The 24,233-nt window shown below is 44.3% G+C and overlaps 1 protein-coding gene across 7 annotated transcripts in view; it reads right to left on the reverse strand.

Annotated features, from left to right (window-relative positions):
* LOC105281413 (microtubule-associated protein Jupiter) overlaps nucleotides 1–24,233 on the reverse strand; it is a 61,935-nt gene that overhangs the window by 10,421 nt on the left and 27,281 nt on the right. For 2 of the 7 annotated variants that reach the window (XM_011342658.2, XM_011342657.2), the window contains exon 1: nucleotides 12,333–12,905. The exons of the other annotated variants lie outside the window; for them this stretch is intronic. In XM_011342658.2, coding sequence (XP_011340960.1) covers nucleotides 12,333–12,394 — 62 coding nt within the window. In that variant the 5' untranslated portion in view covers nucleotides 12,395–12,905. Of the gene's footprint in view, nucleotides 1–12,332; nucleotides 12,906–24,233 lie in introns of those variants that run through there. 7 annotated transcript variants of the gene reach the window in all.

The raw sequence follows: 24,233 nt of genomic DNA on the forward strand, positions 1-24,233 counted from the left end.
GACGTTCCCTTGTACTTGACATCCACCTGTCACGACACAATTCGTCATGGCAAAGCAAAAAATGAGAGCGGAGAGACGGCACGCGGAGGCATCGCAAGGTGAATCGATTCAAAATCGACAAGCACGCGAGCGCCCGCGTCATGGGAGAAGGGAAAATCGAATTTAGGATAACGTAATAATAATACACTTCGTTTTCACGTTAACGATCTTCCTGCATCTCCCTTTCTCTACTCTGACCGAGAACAGGCAAGCAAGCAAGCAATGCGGCGAGCCGAGCATCGACAGCAAGTTATCACTACCGATTCCGCATCCTCCCCGCCGCGGTACCGTACGATAAATTGCACTTAACGTTCTTCGCAGTTTTTTCCGCACGGGGTACAAATAACGTATCATCAAACACATTCCGGAAGCATGTTCGTATTCGTTTCCGGATGCTTTATTACGTGCTGCTCGTCTCTTTTCAATCCGATCGTAGCCAACCTGTTTGTGGCCACGCTCGACTCGAGACGCGGACTTTGCGATTGCTCGACAATTTTTCGCTGTGATACGGCAATGGGATTAGGGCTCTCCGAAGGGAGAGAGAAGAGGAACAGTTACGGAAGTTACGCCCGAGTACCCCGGCTCCTGGCAACGTCATGTGAGGTCCGAAAGAAGGATGTCGATAATAAGACTATTGTGCCGATCGCCGCACAAATCTCTATCGCGTATTCGGACAATGGTCATTGTTCCGCTCGCTTAATTACGGCGGGACAGCGCGCGAAATGTCAACCCTTTCGCCGTAACTGGCGCACAATGTAACGCTTCTACTTGTCCGCATTATGCGGAACGCACTTCGGAGCTTGTCCGAGTCTTTTTCTCCGGGACGAATAAAGCGCCGTTGCGTCGGCCGAGTTGCTGAGTCAATTCGCCGATTATGTGCTCAGCTGTCTCTATCGCCTGCCTAGATCGCGAGACAATATCGTAGGTCGCCGTGATACACAGTATCCACTTCTGACGTCAATCACACTTTGCTTCGGGGAAAGGTGAAAAAAGGAACGCGTAAGATTTAAATACAATGTATTATCGGAAATCCTACAGCATGTGATTATCGTGACCTTTCAGGCAACATCCACTCTGCACTCATTTAGACAGGAGGAAACGCGTTACGTTTCAAGTACGTTTTTTACTTTGCTAGCAAAGTACGGCTTGGCAGTTCCTCGTGTTTCATCTCAAGCGACTTGCTCAAGTGATTCCGACAGAGTATAATTCTCCGTTCAATTCTATCGGTATTGGCGTTTGTCCCAAATGCGATATCGAGGCATTTGGGAATCAAAACGCGTGGGAGTCGAATTTGTCTCTCTGAGGGTGGATCTTCGGTTTATCCGGTTCCGAGAGAACTCGGGCACGTTTCGGTTCAACCCCGAGGGACAACCTCGGGCTCCTTATGTTTCTTCTCTCGCGATACAATGCAACCGGCGAGGTAATTGTCGGGCGGTACCCGCGAACGACGGCATGATTATTCGCCCCGTGGGAGTCCTCTGAATATTCAAATGAGCGTCGCGCGTCCGTGACACGGTAGTTGCTGCCATCGCTTTTCTGCGCGGTTCGCGCGCGATCGTTAGTTACTTGACAATAACTACCGTCATCCGGTGACATTATTCAGCCGGTACAATATTCAGCCATCAAATCAGGATCAGCCAAAAAATTTAATTTGCAAGTTTGCAAATGAATTTTGAGTAAGATCCATTTGGCGACCGAGCATCATTCTCTCTCTGCTCAATATGCAGTGAGCAACAAAGAGTGACGTTTGCATCGACGCGGTCGCCAGATAGAACTTAAGCCCGTTTTAGACTATGCAATATATTGCGCAAGATCTGATGCAATTGTTAAAGCAAGAAATATTGCAGAATATCATAATATCTAAAATGGGCTTTACATGTAACATACAGACAATAATGTTGATAATCTATGTTATAGATAATGATGTCTAATCGTAGATGATGGTGATTATAATTGGTTGATGAATCATTTGTTCCTACTGAGGGCAATAAAATAAAAATCGAAGCGAACTTTTGACTGACCCAATACGTCGTTACGTACGTGCGTTCGGCGTCACGCATGTAAACGCGTTGCACAGCACATCCGCGTGGGCTGCGCCAGCGGATTTTGCAGCCAGCTTCGCGAAACAAGAAGTAACGCGGCGGCGCGCGACGCATAAGCCTCGACGCATGAATATCCATGAGATTCGCATGAAGAATTTGCATTCGGCTCTAATATTAATCGCCGCCACGCCACTAGCTTTTATCGCGCCCGATACGTATCATTATTCGCACCGCTCGCCGTCAAAACGCCTTAACGACACGCGACGCTAATGAAATTAATGCTGAGTTCCTGAGTATACAGTGTTCCAGATTTATCACGCCATGTAAACGATAAAGATCGAGAATAATGTCATGTTATGTGTCAACAGAAAGTTATTAATATGAACAATCTCTTTCCAGCTAATTTCAATCACAACGCAATATATTACAACAATTCACGATTCGAGATTCATTGGGTTGATCGGTGAAATCTTCGTAGCACAATTCGGACGCAAGATTTTGTATTGAGAATTAATATAAATTGTATTCAAAATTAATATAAAGTCTTGCGTTCGAATTTTGCTGAAAAGATCCGCACGGACTTTTCCAATAAATCCGAGAGATTTCTCGATGGAAGGAAACATGCTGGATCCGGGGCATCCTATAATATTTCGCGAGGTCCCTTCGAGCGGGAGTTGAGCATAAGATGACGAGCTTCATTGATAAGAGAATGACCCACGCGATGCCTTTCTGCAAGTCGGCGATTGCGTTACGCGGTTGACTGATTGTCGGTCGCGAAATTGCGCGAATCACCGTTATGTAAACTGAAAAGAGCTGAAAATCGCGACGCTGTCGTGCATGCCACCGCCGCCGCAGAACAATGCATGGTAAATACGACAATTATAGCTGTCAGCCGGCAGCCGTAAACGGGCACGTGTGAAACGGCGAGCCACTCGCGTTTGTATCAGCGTGCCCCGATCGTACGCACTTCGTTCCCCATTGGATTGAAAGACGCGAATTACAGAGTCGCTGGCAGTGATTCATTTCCCTCTCCTTGCTAATCGACCGATTAACCCCTCGTGTCGAGATAATCAGACGTTGCGTGTTACCGGGAATGGCCATTTTATGCGTCGTCGACCCCGGGGTCGTCTCGAGATGCAACGAGAGCAACCACCAAGAACGGCTACTTTACATGTATCTACGATATATTAATCGGGGGTCAATGATATATTTCGATACCGAAGCTACACCTTTGGCATTCATCGTTTTTCATCGTTTTTGCACGTTTTTATCGAACACTGTTTATATATAAATGTCATGAGAGATATGTCATTGCAAAATGGGGGAGGAATCGCTTCGGCTCTCTGATTGCTCTGATCATTCGATATTTTTGCAATTCACGCATACTTTTAATGTGCGGAATATTAATTTGAGATAGTGCACTGAGAAAAATTTTCATCGAATAAACCGATTACATAGTAACAAACGGATATATCCGATTAAAGTGCATAAAAGACAAAGGAAAATGATCGGACATATCCGATGAAGGTAATCAGAAAACAAAATTAATAATCGGAAAACTATTTAATCGGTTTATCCGATGAAAAATTTTTCTCAGTGTGTTTTCAAGATATCGAACTTTACTCTGAATATTTTTTCACGCTGAGGACTGCGGTTATTTGTTGAGCAAATCTCGTTGATGTCAGTGTGCAAATAACAAAGTTGATTTTCGTATCGCACATGAAATCGCGTTGGATCAAAATCCGTGACTAATCCGCGGTTCGCCACTCCTCGACATGCGCTTGCGAGGCTGCCAAAATTAATTAGTTACGGCAATTTATCATCTCGATAAAAATGCCGTGTAAGCTTTTAAATCTAAGGCCACTATATATGTATCGCCAGGCGCTCGCGTTTATGCCGGCAGTTCATTAAAACCCGATTACACGATCGCGATCGCGATCGACGACCGCATCATTTATCGGAAGCGAATAAATTCCCGCGGTCAATGGGATCTACGTGATCACGATCCACGGGGTATAAAGGGTACAGCGAGGCGGCGATTAGCAGATTAGAAGCGATCGTTAGATCGATCCTCGGTTAAATCGCTCGGCGAGACGCCTTTTCCGCCTGCAACACTTGTTGAGCAACGCGATGCGGTATTTTTATCGAGCGGCACTTAGCAGCTCATTAATCACAAGTAACGCGAATAATTGATGATGGAAGCATCGAGACAGTGGTATTTATCGATAAACAACGTTTCGATACGAATGAATGCCTGCCTGATACATGTTTCCAAAAGTGTTTCCACTTTTTTCACAATCAAAGATTAAGATCCCATTAAATAGCTATTTCGCATTAAATAAAAATTAACTAAAACTTAAATTCCTCCTTTTTCCTCACAGAAATTTTATATTTAAACGATCCACAAAGTAATCCATATAAATGTGTTGTATAATTCGAAGATCTTACTTTCACTAACACTTTTTGAACCCTTCCAACGTTCGTTCTTTCCACTTTTTCCACTTGCGACAATTATCAGATTACTGAAACGTCTCATAATCAGTTCCGTTGAGATTTACAAATTATTGGCGCAGCTAGCAATTCCGATCAATAACGTGCCGCTCGATGAATAACAATTACCAGTGACGCAAACCTAATTGGAGGACTCGACTGTTTTCTCGATTAATCGCGCCCGATTAGGGCAAAGGTGCCTTCGCGATTCAAGTCGTCAATTGAACTAACCGGGCTGCGCGAGATTACGTGATCGATCGCGATTACGCGCACGCGGGAGACACATAAATAGATTCCGGTTACGGTAATGGCGCCCAGACGATCGGTGGACTTAATAAGGAAGGAAGACTCGCCGCCGCCATCCGGATCCATCTGGAATCGAAGACTTTACGCAATGAGTCGTGGATACGCCCGCGTCGGAGCTTTATGAGAAATTAACTAATTGGTCAATTACGCGTCTAGCCGGCCGGCCGTTGAGTTATCCTTCCTCTCGTCTCTCCTGGGAGAGACTCCTAGTTGTCTTCCCGGTGCTCAGAACTTAACGAGCAGGATAATAGTCTCGAGCTAGCCAAGCTGGCTATCGAAATTCACTTTGCTCGCTTTCAACCGCTTTCTATTACACGATAGGAATAATCGCGGGATTCGATTAAGATTATGGATTATTAAAGCACCGAGATACAAAAATCTGCGTTGAAATCTGCGCCGCAATCTTCCTTATCTTCGTTTTCCAAAGCGAGCTCCACGACAGATCTCATCATAGATCAATAATGGCAAATTCAAAATCACTCGCGTGGCAAAGTAACAAAAATGAAAAATTAATGTTTGATTGAGTAATTTTAGAATAACATTATCTTAACTTTGAGATACTTACAGATCAAGCAAAATAAAACATTTTTAATTTTTAATTTTTTACAAAAGTAAATAAGCAATTTTAAGAAGTAAATTACGTACAAGCATAAGAGAATTTGCTGCGCATGCCAGTGTCGCTGTCGCTGCTAGGTAGATTGATTTTCCGTCAATCAGATTAATTTTATTAGATTAACACATCGCCTCTTGTGATTGCGAAATAAATGCGTTTTACCTCCGCATCGAAATCCGCAAATTTATAAATAGAACGCGCCGTTAAATACGTAAATTGCGCGCGTATAAATGTTTCAATTCTCGCGCGAAACTGAGATAACGGCCGCAAAAACTCACGAGGATTATCTTAATCGCGAGAAACGTAATAGTACGACTTGAGAAGGGTGCGATGTGATGGGTGTAGCATTGCGTCTGTGTACACACGGCATCGTCGTAATGTCGGGTATGATCGCCCACGAAGGTGGCAATCCGAGTGCCTTACGCGGCGCATCCTATCGCGGTCGATCCGTCACGAGAACGGACAGCAATGTATGCACGAGCCGAGTCAACGTTCTGAATAAAAGCGCCGGGCAGAGCGAAGGTGTGCAGTTGTAAACGAGTTTAGACACACGCGACCCTTCGAATAATAAGTGCACGTTTGCCAAATGAGACGGTTCGTATCGCGTGTAATCAGTTTCACAATTTCCTCGACGGCACCGATGAAAGGCACGAGGCTCTTCGAGGAGATTTCGTTAAATCGATCTTGTGCACGATATCTCGATGTATTAGTAGGTCATTAACTAAGTAATCCGGCTTTCGTCTAGACGGCAATGAGTCAAACTAAACACATACTCATGACAGCACATTACTTATCATAGATTAATTTTATAGTAATCTAAACAAAAAGCACAATACAATATTTGTATCGCTATCTAGACGCGGATTATTTAGTTGACGATTTAATAATTCGGTCTTGCAATCGATGAAAAGTACTGGATTTTTATTGATGCGCCAGTTTGTATGTTTACGCGCGCGCGTCATTTAACGTAACATTTATTGAAAATATTTGTTATACTCTCCATACTCCATTATATTATGGCAATATTTACTGCCGCATTATGTTAATGCATGACTATTAGGCACTTAGTAGAGCAATCAAGCGGTATCTGTCGGCGATAGCAACGCGGGACACGGAACAAGTGTCTGACTTTGCTTTTTCGTGACAAGTAGCTATGATCGAATTGCTTACCGTGTCCGAACAAGATTAGAGAGCCCTGTGTGACTTCTTTTCTCTCTCTCTCTTTCTCTCTCTCTTTTATCGGTCCCAAGAATCGTGGCGGACTCCCGCGACTTTAATCGTCGTGAATGGTCACGTTACGCTTATCACGACACGGTGCAATTTGCGCTAATGCCTATCTTCGTGTTTCGCTTTTGATTAAGCCGCTGGAAAACCTAGACGATGCTGCGGCGGATGGCTATTTGTGGTCTGTAGAGTCGCCGCGAATGAAATACTTTGCGCGGCGATTGTAATAATTTACTCGCAATCACCGATAAGCGCCTCAGTGATAAGGTAATGCGACCAATTGCAACGGATGAGGAAATCAGCTGTCGAAAGCGTATTCTCTAATAGCCCATCATTGCATAACAGCATGCCATGTAGCGATTTCTTTCTTATTTTCCGAGATATGAATATAGATAAAGCTCTTTATGGAAAATTTCACTGTGATAAAGCACGTCTAGAACAGGTATACTTAAGCATTTTCGTTGCACCATTAATCACAAAATTACTAAACTCCGTTCGTATCAGATCCAGTTGTCTTTGATTTTGTGGTGGCACATAATACGAATATATTGGAATATTCATTATTAATAAGTCGGAATATATATAATATAAAGTTTTGCGTTATCGGAAGGTCCATGCGGATTTTTTTGGCAGGATTCGGACACATAACTGTATAACATTACTTCTTATAATGCAGGATTTTGTGTTCGAATTTTGCTAAAGGGGTCTGCTTTCTCAACCTAGTATATCACGTACGACACACACGTACGTGACTCGAATTGGAAATCGCTGGGCCGCGTAGATTTAAGGGCGAGACGACACGTCTCACCGGCCGCGGCGGGGCTTCCAAGCGTGTCACGTCCGCGAAATCCACCTTTTTCGCGAAGCCCCGAGGACAGTCCTGGGACTGTCCGCGAAGTGGACAGAAGCCACCCTCGCAAGGATGAGCAACCCTATCCCCCGGCGTCGCAAAGGGTTGATCGGACGGACGTCTCGCCGCTGGTAACGCGATACGTTTTCGATTACAAGCGCATACACGGAGCGCATACGTGAAACGACTCGTTTTACACACGGAGGAAATTGAAGAGAGGATCGCGTGCGGAACACCGTGATGTTTCACGGTGGTGGTGGGCTTAAGTGTCGCCGTTCGAGAAGTCGTTTGTCGCTTTTCGTTTCGCCGAACGTTCGTCGACATTGCTGGAGATTGCTAATGCAGTCGCGCACGCGATTTGATCAGGGAGATATGTTGCAAACCTGAAGAGAACGTGCTGGTTGCTTTTTTAGACACATCGACGAATATCATAGTAAATTTTCTTTTTTCATTTCTTTATTTGCGTTTGATTATTCGATTACTCTCGATTATTCATGAAAAAGGAAGAACGACGTTAAAATAATCAAGCAAATATGAACTGTATAATGAAACAAATGTTGACAAGAAGGGAAATAAGGAACTGCGTAATATAGTGCTTCAGAGCAGAAAATCATTGAAACATTCTAATTGAATCTAGTAATCAGTGGGACTAATCAAACTAATGATTGCGGTAATCATCGAATGAAAATAGACGAGAGACGGTAAGGAGAGAAGGTACGGTAGAAAAATGCAGCACGACCCACGCGACGATCAACGGCTCATTATCCTCGTCAGAAAAGGGTTCGTTAAGCAGCCTAATCGCTGATTGATAATTACATGTGAATTAGACCCCGCCCCGTTTAAGGCATCCTCTCCAATGAAATTGACATTGGTTCCCTGTTTAGCCGCTGACTCGCCCTAAACGATGCGAATTGCCAGATTAATTGCGCTAATGCATTGTCGACCACAAGGCTTCCTCCTGCCGCAGACGCAATATCGACACGCGACAATATCTTTAATCTCATAGTCATATAAAGTAACATATAATTATTTCTCCTTAAAATAAAGACAATATTATTTCTCCCTTGTTGCTCGGATATTAAATAATGAAATATCCAGATTATGTTAATGAGAATCTAATAAATTATATACGATAAAAATCCTATTTTTTTCCGAATAAACGATACTAGTAGCGAAAACCGTATAAAGATATTTTCTAGCAAACATTGTTGAAACCATTCTAATGATACGCTCGAGTATACGTATCATCAATTCTGCATCAACCACTCCACTCTTGTCTTGAGTACATTGGTGACCCCTTTACCCAGGTCAGAATCACGCCACTATCCGCATTCTGGGATAGAATAAGATTTCTCGCCGGGCAGAAATTCCGGATCAAGAATTTATAAGCGCGAAACGACGCCAGCCACTCCACCGCTCGAGGTTCGGCGAGGAAACTTTCCTTCTATCTCGGCACGGCGATCGATCGCGATGGTACTTGATACCGCGTGACGGAATGGAGCCGCGGTTAGCAATTTTTCAAGTACCTCATATACGTCGAACAGGTTACAAAGAAGCATCGCGGTCACGAGGATCGGTCTGTTTATCACTCGCAGGACAAAGCCGCCACTGTGTCGAGCTTCCATAGAGAAAGCATTGTAACGGGAGCACGCATCCCGATGGCAGAGAAGCACGCAGCAATGCTCATCTCGGCTGGCCGATAAGCATCGATGGTCCCGATCGCTCGATCGAGACGATACCGCATGTCTGCGCAATGAATATTGTCCGATGCACGCGCAGGTGCACGCGCAAATGTGCAATTTGCTGTTATCGAGGAGAAATCAAGGAAATCAACCTTCGCCTCGAGATACATCTTGACTGCTCGTTTGCACTTTGACTTTTCACCTACATTTGAGTATTCTATGGAATTTTGATTACTCGATTATCTTAATCCTAATTTTTCGAGCGCCGAATAATATCTATACGATTACTTTCCTGAATTCGTATCTGAATTCAAATATTTTTAACATAATTTTTTGATAATAAAGATTTTGGTAACGAATAGCGTAAAAATGTACGTTTCCGTAAAGATAAAATTCTCCTAAAAATTGAACAAAAATTTTTATTTATTTTTACTTCAAGAAAGCTTAATTAATTAATTTCACAATCCTGATATTACACTTAGTTGCAACGTTTCAGGATGCATATTTTACATGTCATGAATCCGGTAATCCGAAACTCTCGGCAATCATCAATCAGTTTACGATATAAAGCTTGCACTGTACAACACACGGCTCGCACGAACACCGAATACGCCTGAATGGCAACGCGATAGCTTCTCCACGGAATTCCCATTCAGAACACTAAGCCATTAACTCGGCGTAAAGTCTCCCCGGGTAATCTCGCGCGCCGATCAGGGAGCCGCAATTAATTCAAGCACCCGGCACGAAGTCATTATCAACGGCGCGCGAGACGAATTCGTGGTTTTACGTCGCTGAACGAAGCGGACAAAAGCCGCGGATCGCCACGGTGGGTATCACAGGGACATCAGGATTAACACGAATGACGGGCAAGAGAACCCGCGGAGAAATGCTCCTCATCGTCGGATACTCTTCTCGCCGCTTCCTATCTTCGCGCGCACGAAAAATCATGACGACGGTAATTAAGCACGGAGCGGCGACATCCGCGTAATTACCGTGCCTCGCTCGCGCAGGCTAACACGTTACACATCGGTTACACGTCGGGGGCGTTGACCAGGATTTTAATGAAGCTCAATTGCACGGATCTTTCGGCCATCGTGCGTCCCTCGCGTTCACGAAGCTTCTCTTGGACGGATTAGGTCACAGCGCATTGTCCACGTCGCGTGCTGCAGCGCCGGGTCAATGGACACCCACGAGGAGCCGCTTCTCGTCAATTAGTAGTGGAGCCTTTGGTTCAATCATGTTGCCACGCGTCTGTCGGATTAAGTCGTCGCATCGTCGAGGCGTGTAACTTGTCACTCGTAAGCGAGATACGAGATTCATTCCTCTATGGAAGGCCGAGTTCCTGGCAGAAGCTTTGACTTCGGGTTCAACCTCGACTGATGATTCGTTCCGATCGTGAAGCGTAATAGCAACTCAATAAAGCGATGCTTTGGTAGAAAGCACTGATTTATTATTGATCTCCGATTTATGATCTCGATGTAATCTTTAAATCGCAGCGGAACTCGCTCCAGCGTGGAGAATTGCGCGAGATTCGTCGGCCGATTAATTCTCGCATGGATAGTTATTAAAAGTGCCGTGAAATAAGAAAGGGAGATTGCCATCCTTGCGCTGTGTACACACAACACGCTTGATAAGGCACGAAATAGTCACGCTTTCTAAACCCAACTACTCGGTAGTACCTTCCTTTATTCACTCCTCTCGGTGGATCGGTCGTTTAATTAACAGACAGATATGCTTTTGTTCCTTTAATTGCTATTAAAAAGGAATTAGCCTAAATCGAGAGAAAATATATAATAAATTCCCCGAGAGACGTCGAACTTTCTCGTGTTGCGAGAACTGTTAATTACAGATAAACTAATTGCAAATGGAAAAGTCTGATTCAGCCTTAACCGAAAATTAATCTGTCCCGAAGAAATAGCCATGCGTTATTTTTTTATTGATAAAAATGTACGTAATAGAATGCGCGGCAGAGCAATGTTTCTTCTTTTTCCTGTCACTATCCGCAACCGCGTGTCGTCGTATTTTTTCATCATCCCGTTATCGATATCCTTCGAAGGAAGTGGTATTTCCCGAGAGAGGTATCCTGATAGCATTTATCGCGGCGGGGATATCAAGGTGAAACCAAGCATAAAGCAACGATTAAATGTATTCATTGCGACGCAATCTAAAACGCAGTGATCAATGAAGCTGAGAGGAATTCGCTGGAACTCACGGAAACATCGCCGAGTGCTCGCAATTGCGCGTCGCTGACGTCGAATGACGTCGTGCGAACTCCGCGGAAGCGCATGCAGAAAACGGTGCAGGGATTCCGAGCCGCTTAGATGCAGACTCAGAGGTAAACATTCCCCTGCCCTAATAGCCTGCCTGAGAGTCGGATCGATGCTGAAGAGTCGCGGCAGAACAGATGCGCCGACGAACATCTCACCTGGACTAGACTTCCGTTTCGGAATAAAAATGTCATTTTTCTCAACATGTTCCTCGCGGACGAGGCGTAAACCTTGCAATTTAAAAGATTGAGAATTTTTTTGACGTGATTAAATTTACGTAAAGTAAACGCAGCAAGATTATCAAAATAAGAGAGAATTTAACTGCCAAAGAGGAATCACTGATTCTAATAAACAATCTGTTTGGGATACCATTTATGCGATAATAAAAAACTTTTTAGGAATCTCCGAATCACTAAATTTCCGGAAAAAAATACAAGTGTGCATATATGCACATAGCAGACGTAGATTCTACGTGCAGTGGCAGTGGCAATTGCCACTTGTCTACCTCGAGTGCGTCTACCTCGAGCCGTCAAACACGACGAACTATCGATTGGTCTTCCTTTGGTCTTCCTTTTCTTGTTCGCTCTTTTTCGTACGCGATAAAATATTAAAATTATAAGAAATTAACCGTGCTGGTGAACCAACGAGCATCCGCGTTGGAAAGCAAACGATTAAAGAAAAATTCAACGCACATTCAACCGGAAATGTCGCCGTAGGAACTCCGCAGTGCGGTACGCTCTCGCTTCCTATTTCTCTCTCTCTCTCTCTCTCTCTCTCTCATCCCTTGCTCGATCTCTCTCGTACTATCATACTCGTTACCTCTTCTTCCCGTATCCGACATTGTCGAGCTCGACGTGCCTATAGGTCGCGTAGGTGGCCATGACGATCCCCCGGGACTCGAGCTCGGGCAGACCCACGAAGAAGGTTTCTGAGCGACTTCGAGGAAGCCGGCTTGTCCCTGGTAGCGGTCACCCCTGTTTTGCAGGGCGCAGGCGAGACGCGAGCGGAAAGTGCGAACTCGACGAAGCGGACAGACGATTCTCCTCCGACTGGCCTTCCGGCTGGCACTCGCGAACTCTCCTGTGTCTTCCACGGGCCTCCTCGGGCAGAAGCGCGATCTGCGAGTGCTCAACGGTGTTCCACGGAGTGTCGATGCCACGAGATCGGGCGAGAAACTGACGATCGAACGAGGATCCAGCCAGTATATAACGCCTCCTCCACCGGTGACTCGTGCCTGCCCTCTCTCTCTCTCTCTTTCTCACTCCCTCTTTCTCTCTGTGCCCAGTTTCTCGTCCGCTCTCTCTCTCTCCTCTCCCTTCCCAACAGGAGCTACCGCGACTCACTACCTCTACCGCGGATACCCCGGCAGTGCTGTATGCACTTCCACCCCCGTCGCGAGCCGGGAGAGACCGACGACGACGGCGGCGGCGGCGGCGACAATGACGACGACGACGCCGGCGTCGTGCATTCACCTCAATCAATACGCTCGGCGAACCGGACCGGGGAGAGGAGAGGAACAGGGTGCGGAAGGAGGATCCGCCGGCGCGTAGGCATCGCTCGTTGCACATGCACGCCGCTGCACGTGCGGAGGTAATGAGCGCGGCCGAGGGGGGTCGAGGGGAGGCCCAACGAGGGCGCGGAGCGAGCAGGGGGTGGCAATGCGCGCGGACCGCTTTTTGACGGCGAACTTTTGTCTCGATGCACCCACGGGAGTCGAGAGGATTTTTCTCCATTTTTTCTTCTGACGATAAATAGTGTGCGTGAGTTTACGGTGCATCGGAGGAACGAGGAAAGATGTAGGAAGTGCAGAAGAGAACAACGAGATTCACGTATCAGAAGTATCCGCGTCGTGAAAATGTCTGAGTAACTTTCTTGGATTTTTAATGTTTGCATAACTTGAACGTATGGAAATGCATCTAAAACTTGTGCTGCACGTTAACTTCCCGAACGAATCACTTTTGGTAGATTTATATCGAAATTACATTAAAAACTTTATATCTACGATGGATAAAGTTTTCAAAGTTGTCCCTGTAACTCATCTTTCCAATGATTTTCACTACTTTATTTGATGAACGCACTCATCCCCCGTGAATGATAACAAACGAAACATTTATTGCAAATGATGTTATCGGATTTTTAAATATTTAGTTTGTGTCACGCAATAAACACTCGGGGACAATAAAAGCCACCTTAACGCGGAAACTTGTCATCTACATCAAGCAAGACCTCATAAATGTTGTCAAGACGCATCGCACTTATCACGTTGCACACAGCCAATGTTCACACAGGACGTCGGAAATGTAACGAATACCGCCCTTCCGCGATTATTCCATGATCCGTGGTCAATAAAACATGAAGTCGACAAACAGATCGTATTTCGTGAACTTGATGCGTGCTTCTCGAGGCGTTTCTCGGAGCGGCTATGACCCAAGGATCGCCGCTACGTACACAACCGTATGATAATGCCAGATAAATGCCGATAGCATGTCGCATGTCACTCGTTGCACGCGACTGAAAATTTAATACTCGAGTGCAGAACGGAGCAATGACACCGTAAGAATAGTAACGTCCATGCTTAGTGGCGCATATCGATTTAACCATCACCAGGCAGTCTATCCTAGACCTTCCACAATCCGGTAGATCCAATGTTTGTAATCTCGTAAATAACCCATCTGCAAAACGATTCCATGATTTTCCTTTGCTGCATCAATAATATCAAGATATAAAGAGACAAATAAATAAAGAGAAGATTTTTAGAAATAAATAAAAGTGCCGTCGAGCAATCTTGAAATTGAATTCGCAATTAATGAATAAACTCCCCGTCGTTAATTATCTTTATCGCGAAAATTAAAAGCGCGTGTACCAAATAACAATCGCCATTGTTCCTTGCCGTCTCGCCGTCTCATAGAAAATATTCCATTTCCGCGAGATGTTATCCAACGAGCAGATATAATTACATATAGCAACACTTTATAGCGCGTGGGTGATCGAGAGGAAGAAAAAGCAACGTCACGTATCTCTACGCCTCGCATTCGCGCCTTATGTTAGTCGAGAATTCCCGTTTTCTCAACAAGGAGAGACGCAGGACATCAGTTTCATCGCTCTCTATGCAGTCGCACCTTTGTCATCACACTTTAAGCTTCCTAAGCAAACTTCCGGAAAGCTGGCTCACGCAAAGGGGATAAACTACGAACGACGGAATACGAGCCGAGACGAGACGCGGCTTCCGCCAGCCCCGCGAGTTTCGAGGGTTTCGCTCGCTGGCTGCGCCCTTACGGAAAGCCGTCCGAGAGGGTGGCGAGAGGATCCGCGTGTCACGGCGGGGCGTCCTTAGGGAGCGTTTTTCGGGACCGGCCCTAAACGCTCTTTGCGTAATTGACCGATTAAATCGCCGTCGTCCCTTTTGCGATGGATGACAGACGCATCGAGTTACCGGGAATTGAGCGCCGGCGACAACAGCCCGGCGATTCGTCCTGTCTGGTAATTTCATCACGCTCCGATACGCGCGCGTCCGACGTAATGGGACGAATTTTACGCGCGTGCGAGCCAAGTTGTGGGATTATTCAAATGTTGACGCTTCACGCGTAAATTTGCGCTCTCAGCAAGCTGGATCCTCGGCACCCTGATAATCGAGAGCATCGACAAATTCAAGGGAAATGTATCGTGTCAATCTGCGACGCGAGAAACTTGCAGGTAAAATTATTCACTTCGGTGTATCAGATTATTATTATAAAAACAGGCAAGTCCTTTAATGACCGACATGAAATGAGATTTTAATAATTACGTGCGAGTGATAAGAGACTTGAAAAGATCGAATTATTGGCGCGCTCCGAAAAGACCGTATCTTGAAGGGTTGAAAGCATAAAAGCCGCGTTTGAAAATTCTCTCGTTAACGTAGTCTCGTTGATGCACCGAGTGATAACACACAAAACCCGTTTTCGCGGCACACATAATGCACCAACTATACCACACCCATTGTCATTTCTGCGTTTCCTAGAGCAAGTTCAACGCCGGGCTTTATGTTGAACATTGTTAGAGGAATGGCGGCGCGTTTACACTATACAGGACGTTCTAAAGGATATTGACACAGTTTTACTCGCTGGTAAGAAAAATCGCAACGTCAATGATTTTATTCGTCAATGATTATTTTATTACAAACGATTAAAACTTACATTAAAATATAGAAAAACACATATCCAGAATTTCGTCCGAATTTAATGGATTTTAATTTTATGGAGATACTCAACTTGAATATTTATCATGAGGATCATAATTGCTCAAATGGTCGTTTAAAATGTCCGACAATTGTACATTTTGGAGCACCCTATATGAACTCCGGAGAATCCGCAGCGTCTTTTGTGCGATATCTGGGACAAGTATTGCCGGGGATGAGAAAGAGCCGGTGGTGTATCTCGGAAACCTTTTTACGACGGGTTGTTCTGCATGTGGCTGATCTTAAAGCGAACGCTACAATTCCACGCATTCGCTAGCACAAAGTGTTTCTTTCGCGGTACGAACACGACCTATTTATACGTAGGGAACCCGTTAATTATAGAAAGTCGTACTAGTGGCTTTTAATTCATAAATCGAGAAAGTGGTCGCTTAATCGCTTCCTCCTTCAACGCACGACGTCTCACGAGAAGAGATGTATTGTGCCGTGTCGCGGGGGCAGCAAAGATGCATTTGCTCACAAACGCGACGGACAGAATCGATGATAATTGTGCGAATATTTTGTCTAGGAGCCTCGGATAGCAAATTACCGCGCGCACCGAGCGTTTGCGTGGCCAAGCTTATTTCCGCCGAGCGGTAAAGAATACGAGACCGGAGTAGTCTCGTTAAATCCGGCCGAGTACTCGTAGATCTTAACGTAACGTATACACAGTAGTCTTCCCCTTAAAACAACGTTTCCTGTGCCGCCGCCGAGAGCGGAAGTTTTCGTAAAACGCACCGTCGGAGAACCCGCTGCTTCTGTCTAGCCAATTATCAGACGACTTGTTTAAAGCTAACGAGTAACCCACAACGTGCATCTCTCTTTCCTGAAAGATGTGGATTTAAAGCAGCGCGGAGGTAAGCTCTTCAGGTACGTTCGCAAGACTAAGAACACCGCGAAGCTCTTTCGCTCCTCTTCTCACGTGAAACCCGGCAACGAAACTCGGCTTTCAAGCAGAAGCAACGCACAGCAAAAGGAATGCAAGAGCCTACGAAACTAAAATACAGCGGGCTAACATTAGACGGACGCTCGGCATCCGCGATATTTTTATTTTTACGATTACGCTGCACTCAGCAGCCCTGAGCGTAAGAGGGGCGGGACGATGTCTCAGAGACACACCGGACACGTTGAAAGAGTATTGGCCCCGAAAAGGCACAGACCACCGAGAAAAAAGCTCGTTCCGTTCTGGAAGACTAAATCCTCCGGGCGTGCCCGAAAGCGTTTCGTAATCGCATCGCATGCGCAAGAAGTTGATAAATTTAACCGTGCGAGTAATTCACGCGACGCACTTGTCACGGCAAGATACGCTGGTCGCGTATCGAGGTGCAATAAGATATATATAATTATCTCTACGTACGCTTGAATAAACTGTGAATATTTTAATATAAGCTACTGCACGTTACCAGTACGGTAATTATTACGCCGCACCGCTACCGTGTAACGCGAATGCAGATCATATAATTAAAGATTTTTCCGACGAACAACTCGAGACCGCGCGATGGATAAAAACGCAAGACGAGCATGTCGAAGCTTCTCAGACGATCTATAAGCGTCGTTGTCTCAGGAGACCACCGGGAAGAATCGGTCCGAAGACGGCCTTCGTGATGGTTCAGTGGAGCGAATGAGCATTAGGCAATCGAATCCGCTCGTAAATTGCGTCGCAGAATGAGGAACAATCTCGCGTCAATGTCGATCGACGGAAGAAGAATCATCCAATTCTGCAACGGACGATTAATAGCCGATCGACGAAGACGAAGATGCCGAAGCTGATGGCGCCTCGACACGCTTCTCGTGCGATCGAATCGTGGAACGTTCCTCGGCGTCGTGTCGCCTATGAGTAAATAGGCGAGACGCTGACGAGATACGCGGTTCCGCATGAAAGTCCACGACAGGAAATCGAGAGACATGCGTCGTAAAAAGAGATGGACTGATCAATGACAACTTTTGAGGCATCAGTAGCATAATTCACGATGAAACATGAAAACCAAGCGAAAAAATTATAATCGGTACCGTAAAATGATATCGAGAAACTAGCTATCGATCTGTTTGACATTAGGACAAAGTTTACAAGTAGAAAGTTTTTTGCAAGTTTATTAAAATAATTGATTTAATCGTTTTAATATGCTATTGCGTAGAAAAGATTTTTTATTATACAGTAAAAACAAAAGAAATATATATCGCTAAATAAATTAAGATGGATTTCTTTAATAGTATGATTTACCTTTCGATACATGGCCCCGATAGCTCGGTGAAAGTTATTATCGAATTATCGATGCATCTGCGACATGTCACTGGATATATAGGCTGCGGTGGTTCAACAATAAGTCGAATAAGTCCAAACGTCGCGGCACCATTATCGCCTTCGCCGATTTAGCGTGACGAGATGGAGCACTATTACGCTATTGGCCGTGGCCACACGCAGAGAAAACGATAACCCTCTCTTGGCTTTAATCCATCATATTCGTTGCGCTCAGTCGGGTCTACATTAACCTATTGTTGTTATGTTTAACCGGCAATTTGGCTCTTACAATTTTCTCGGATGGTTTTGCGTTTCGGTGTATCGAGAAACGACCGGATGGAAAAGCGAGACGCTGTAAAATCTCTCTTAGATTTATTTCATCTAAAGTGTGTCTATGCACTTTCTTTCTATGATATAAAATATGATAAATGCCCCCCCTCCCTCCAAGCTTTCGGAATATTCTCTACTTACAAGAGGTACAAGAGGTAAAAATCGCCGACTTTGTAAACAATTCGATATTGTTTAAAAACTTTAACTGTGTCAATTGTTGTCGATTGAGGAGCGGTTGATTAATAACAACGATTTAACATTTATAAGCAAGATATTATGATTGTGCAACTGACAGCTTTTCATGCAGAACACAGAAGAACATGCAATGGTTTCTGAAGTAGCATGCCATATCGAATTTGCGGAAAATCTTCAAGAAACGTTTCCATCTCGTGACAACGTACAAAGGTCGCCGCAAGTTAATTAAATTCCGGCACGAATGAGAAAGCTTTCATACGGTAAACGCGATGCTTAGCGGAACAAATGTCACCACACCAATGCTTTACGTTAGGACACACCGTAACGAAGCGTCATTTTGTTTAACGGCTGTGGCGAATCACCGCTGCCGGATAATAACCCATTTGAAATGAATCCGGAAGTCATTCTTAAACACTGTGATGAAAATTCGAGTCAAGTCAGGCATCAAAATGTCAAAGAAAAAAAACAACTTGATGTAACATAAATTTATTTGACGTGATTAATTAAATAGAAATTCAGAATAGGGTAGTATAAGACTGATTTTGTTCTTTTTTATCATCGCTTTTTTCAAAACGTCTAAAGAGAATCCAAAGTAGGATCAGAACATTCAAACTTCACTTTTGATGAATACAAAATTACAACTAATGCACCATCAAGCGCATTTTGAAATTTGCTTGCCTGCTCAGATTGATATAATTTAATATTAGTGCCTTTGGTAGAAAATTCTATTCTGTTGTGAACATCTTTCTCGCTCGTTGACGAGTGTAGAATTTATGGATACTAAATTTCATTTTCATTTCATGGATACTAAAATCTGCCACTCGGTAACAGAAACTCAAGATAGGCGCAGAGAACAGCGCGGTTTTTATCAGTCTCTTCGTCACGCCGATCTCCGCAAGTGTACGTAAAAAGGAATGCTTTTGCGCTCATCTCTTTAACGCATCGACGAATAATAATAAGCTTTCTTATTAGAGTGCCATACATGGAATGTTCCACGTGTAACCGGCACGTACGTACACTCCACGCCCCGTTCCGTTAACGGTTCCGCGATCTCGTCGATGACTATCACTTCGAACGAGGCGAGGGACTTCCGGTCACCGCGTGAGAATCCGCGGCAACGATAGCCGTTTCCGTTATCGTTTCACTTCTTCTTGCGCGTTCACTTTTCCTCATTGCGTCTGCCTTATCGCGCTACGGCCGATTCTGAGAGCCCGCGAAAACGAGACATCCGCATACGATAAAGAAGGCGACTAATGGCGAACGTCTTCCTGGTGAATTAAGCGCACTGCCAGCTCAAGCAACTGTTGCCTCTCCTCTGCGTATAAAGTTACATCCCACAACCGCGGTGCTATCTTGTCTATTAATTCAGCAGTCCGATTACAGCAAACGTTTACATGCAATTATGTACGGTAACAATACGTTATCAATTTGTATATTCTTGTTACATCGATCCGTCATTTCTTCTTTAATTAATTAGCTTTTTCTTCTTTAATTAGTAATTTCTTCTTTAATTAATTGAAATCTCGTTTTAGCTACTCTTTATCCTCATATCAGTCATTGTAGATTATGACATTAAGACTTTTGCAATGCTAAAGAAAAGTTGATCGCGTTAATAACGGAGAAATGGACTTTACAGCTATTTCTCCGTCTGCGTGCTAAATCGATGATTGCGCCGAGAAAAGGAGAGAGATGTCCACGCAGGAGGATATCGAGGTTACAGAAATGCATGTACGCGCATAGGATTAATGTCATTCCTCACTTCCACAGCGCGAACGTAACTTCCAGGCAACATACGATAAACCTCTAGATTTTAATTTGCTCATAATACGACGAAAGTCCACTCGCGTGACTGATCTTATTTATTTCGAGACTTTATCGCTGAATATATCAATCTCCTATACTCGAAGAGCAGTGGATATTAATAAAGAAATAAACGAACGGAATAGTAAAGAAAGGAAGAGACGTTTCACCGAGATACTGGCAGAGCTGTTGGATGCATTTAATCGACCAGGACGTGAGATCACGAGATCTTAACAGAAAGATCTTGATCTCCCATCGAGATAACCAGAGATCGGCGGTTGATTTTGCATTTTGGCCCTACATAGCGTGTCGTCGCGGACAATTATAAAATACGGAGAAAGTGGAAAGCGGCATGGCGCGCATCTCGGGTTCGGTCGTAAATTGTAGACCGGTACCGTCGCTAAATAGCGCTTCGTTCTATCGTTCCTCGTTTACAGACCGTGGGTTTTCGTCGTGCAACGATTTGCAGATCGCGCCGATCGAGATTTACATACCGCCGAGGAACAATCGACCGGCAATTGCTCGTATTACAGCGGACAGTTCAATAGAGGATGCTTCATCTTCTTCGTCTCCGAACCCCCAAATTGTAGCGCAAGAGGATCGAACGGCGTTCTTCAATTACGGATGCGTATTATACAAGTTCGCGGAGAAAATTGCCGTAAATTCACGGATTTAATATGAACGTCCGACAGCGCGCTAGAAAATAAGTAACGATCCTTTTATTAAGTTTACGATGCGTTCACGTTTTGGACCGTACGAGACCGTCGTGCTACTTTGGCGTCGACGTCTAGGATGAGATACGGCACGACCTGGATTGTCTGCAATGCCGGAAGACACGAAAGCTCTCGATAATCCTCAAGCGCACGTTGTATAAAGTACATAAATTTATACGATAATAATACGCCATAAGCTACTGAAAAAACAGTCGACGAAGAAACAGAAGCTGTATAACAAATGTTTTAACTGGAAATTGTCGACTCTTTTAAATTGCACGAGAAGTCCCTGTCACTTAAGTGTCCAAAAAAACATTAGGCATGCATCATACGTCCAGGAGATGTCAGAAGCGATGCGGTGAACGGTAATCCGCGCACAATGGATTATTTATTGCATCTTAGCATCCCAGTTAAAGAGTGGCGAACGGCAGTTATTATCTCATATTCGAGTGACCGTGCCGCTTCCTCGATTCCGGTATCTAACTGGGCACGTCGATCATAAATTCTGCGAGGTGATCATGACGTGCTCGCACACACGCGTGCATGGAGCAATTAAAAAATACTTTTCATACATCACGCGCGTAGCATCGGCGCGGGAACGCTACGAGTATCCATCATGGTTGGATCGCGCACAAAGGAGCCACAGCCGAAGGGACCATCTTGCATTCGAGTCGTCCATCGATTTTCCTCGCCGACGTACGAATAAAGCGGCGATCCGCGCGAATTGCCTCGACGGCAGCCTTGAAGCTAAACGAGGAAGACAATGCGGCACCTTCTCGATGCGGTAACGTCCGGTTATGCGTTTCGCGACGCGTTATTGTTCCGCCTCTGGCCAAAGGGCGAATGGAGGTGAGTTACGTGAACAGAGGATGACGTTTGATTTCGTTTAACCCTCGTTAGGGACGACGTTTCCGGGACTCGTGTCAGTCCCCGTGATGACCGCGGCGACGCGCAGGAAATGAAGAAAATGCCAAGTTATTATCGATTGCGAACGCGAGATCTTACGCGGATTTCACACTCTCTATAACGGATAATTATCGTTTTTCTAGCTGGACGCCTACATCTCTTTATTCCATATCTCCCACAACTAAACACGCGGAAACACGCCTATATCAACGCGAGAATAGTCGTCTGACAAAAGACAATGCTAGACACGTTTCTCCAAAGGAAACGAGAGATTTTTACTAATAATCATATGCCAATTATACTTTCGGAATCAGGCATTAATTCGCTAAATCATGCGATATATATAAATAGTCGTTTCGTTTGTTTCGTTCAATGTTTCTCATCTGTCGATAGTTTGAGGATATTTAGAAAAATTTAGCAAGAGAAAGTAATACTGTGTCTAACAATCGAGAATTCGAGAGAATCCTAGGAATTATTTACAATGCGGTACTGCGAAAGCGATGAGGGACAGATTAAAACCTGATCGCTTGGGACTTTGGTCCAGACGTTGGGGATGAGATTGCAGACATTCAGGAAATTACGCAGATTACTTATCGATTGATGCTCCGAGTGATACATAGCGTCAGGTGTCCAGAGATCGCGGAGAACAGCCGCAATGGTGAAGAAATTCCGTGCCAATCTTGCGTAACGTACTTAATTATCGATGGAATAATAAGAGAAATTAGAAGCGCGCAATAGTAATACCACTGGCAAAACAAATGCGAATTATCGGCGTTTTTCCATCGAGTTGATGAACTACCGCGAGAGTTTTCTTATCTAAAATCGATATCGTGATGCATGTGTGCCATGCACTTAATACTCCTGTTATCTAGATGTTTTACCTTCCTTAAAGTAATTGAAATTCCGTCTCTCGATCCTAAGAATAAAAATAATCAAAGAAATAAAAAAAGTACATTGTACGATCTTGTGAATTGTCATCATTTGACAACAACTAATCCATAACGAAATATTTTGGCAGACGTCCAAGTTCAAATTTTTGACAAGTTTAAACGCAAAGATATTAATATTGAAAAGTGCAAATCAGCCCCACAAAAGTCGATGTCGAATCAAATTTCCAGCGGGACAGAATCGTCCGCATTACCCGGCTGAGAAAGTAACGAGGATTAACGCAAGTCTTAAACCGCGCGTCCCATAAAATTCCGTGGGATTCACCGCGGATAATTGATTTCGCAAATTGTGCTGGCGGCAACTTTACGAACGTAGGAAAGTATACCGTTAGAGCCGATTAGGAGAAGCGGGTCGGTCGAACGTGTAAAATCGCGCACGTGCGATCGGCCGAGATAAGAATGATGCGATCGAGGGGGATGAGAGGGGACAGGATAGAGAAAGAAGTCGCGGGTCCCAGGTGGAATTCAGCCGATGCAATTAGTATCGGCGCGAGAAAGGCCTCGTACAAGAAACACACGCTGGAGGTCTTTGGATCGCCACGTTAATAAATCGCCGCGCGGTGAGAGAAGCGGAAAGAAACGACGAAGCAGCCGGCGCCGCGATTATGTTATTAATTTTTTTCAGTTTCGCGACATGACACGAGAGCTGTTTGACGGCTTAATAACCACTGATGGTCCTCGTAAGTGCATCAGTGACATGCGCTTACTAGCGACGAACAAGTGCGAAACTTTGAGCAAAGTGTATCTTCGATTTTTTCGCATAGACAGTGCAAAGATTTCATTGAAAAAAGAAAAGAGAGATATTTGAAATACTGCGTTAAAATGGATGCACATACAATATTACAGTTATATAAGTAATAAAAGACCTAGAACTGATACCTCGAATAGAATAGGATAATAAATAAAATTGATATACTTGTTATGATTATATTTCTCCGTATTTTTGCTAATCACTGTATCTGAACTTTCATTATCACATTCTTTCATCTATAATAATTTCGAGCAAGCTTTGAAATATTTATTCGCGGAATATTAAAAATTATGATTGAATTTAACTGCCAGATTGAAGCTACGCTTATTGTCACTTTGGTTCCGTCATTTTACAAACATTTCAGTCTATTTCATCAAAGAGAGAAGCAACCGTGATACTTTCCTTGATGAAATGGAAGAAATGTTGATGAAATTTCGGAATTAAAGTGGCAAGAAACGCGGCTCCAATTCGGAAGCCAAATTCAATTGTAATAATAAGCGTGAAAACCTACAGTTCCTAATATTCCAAATTGTACTAAAAAAACATGTCATCTGATCATTTAATGAAATTTAATCTAAGAGAACGAGTCGAGTAGAAAGAGATTCTCGATTTTCCAGGATGCGCATAAT

The sequence above is a fragment of the Ooceraea biroi genome, chromosome 3 (assembly GCF_003672135.1).
Source record: "Ooceraea biroi isolate clonal line C1 chromosome 3, Obir_v5.4, whole genome shotgun sequence".
Classification (NCBI taxonomy): Eukaryota; Metazoa; Arthropoda; class Insecta; order Hymenoptera; family Formicidae; genus Ooceraea; species Ooceraea biroi.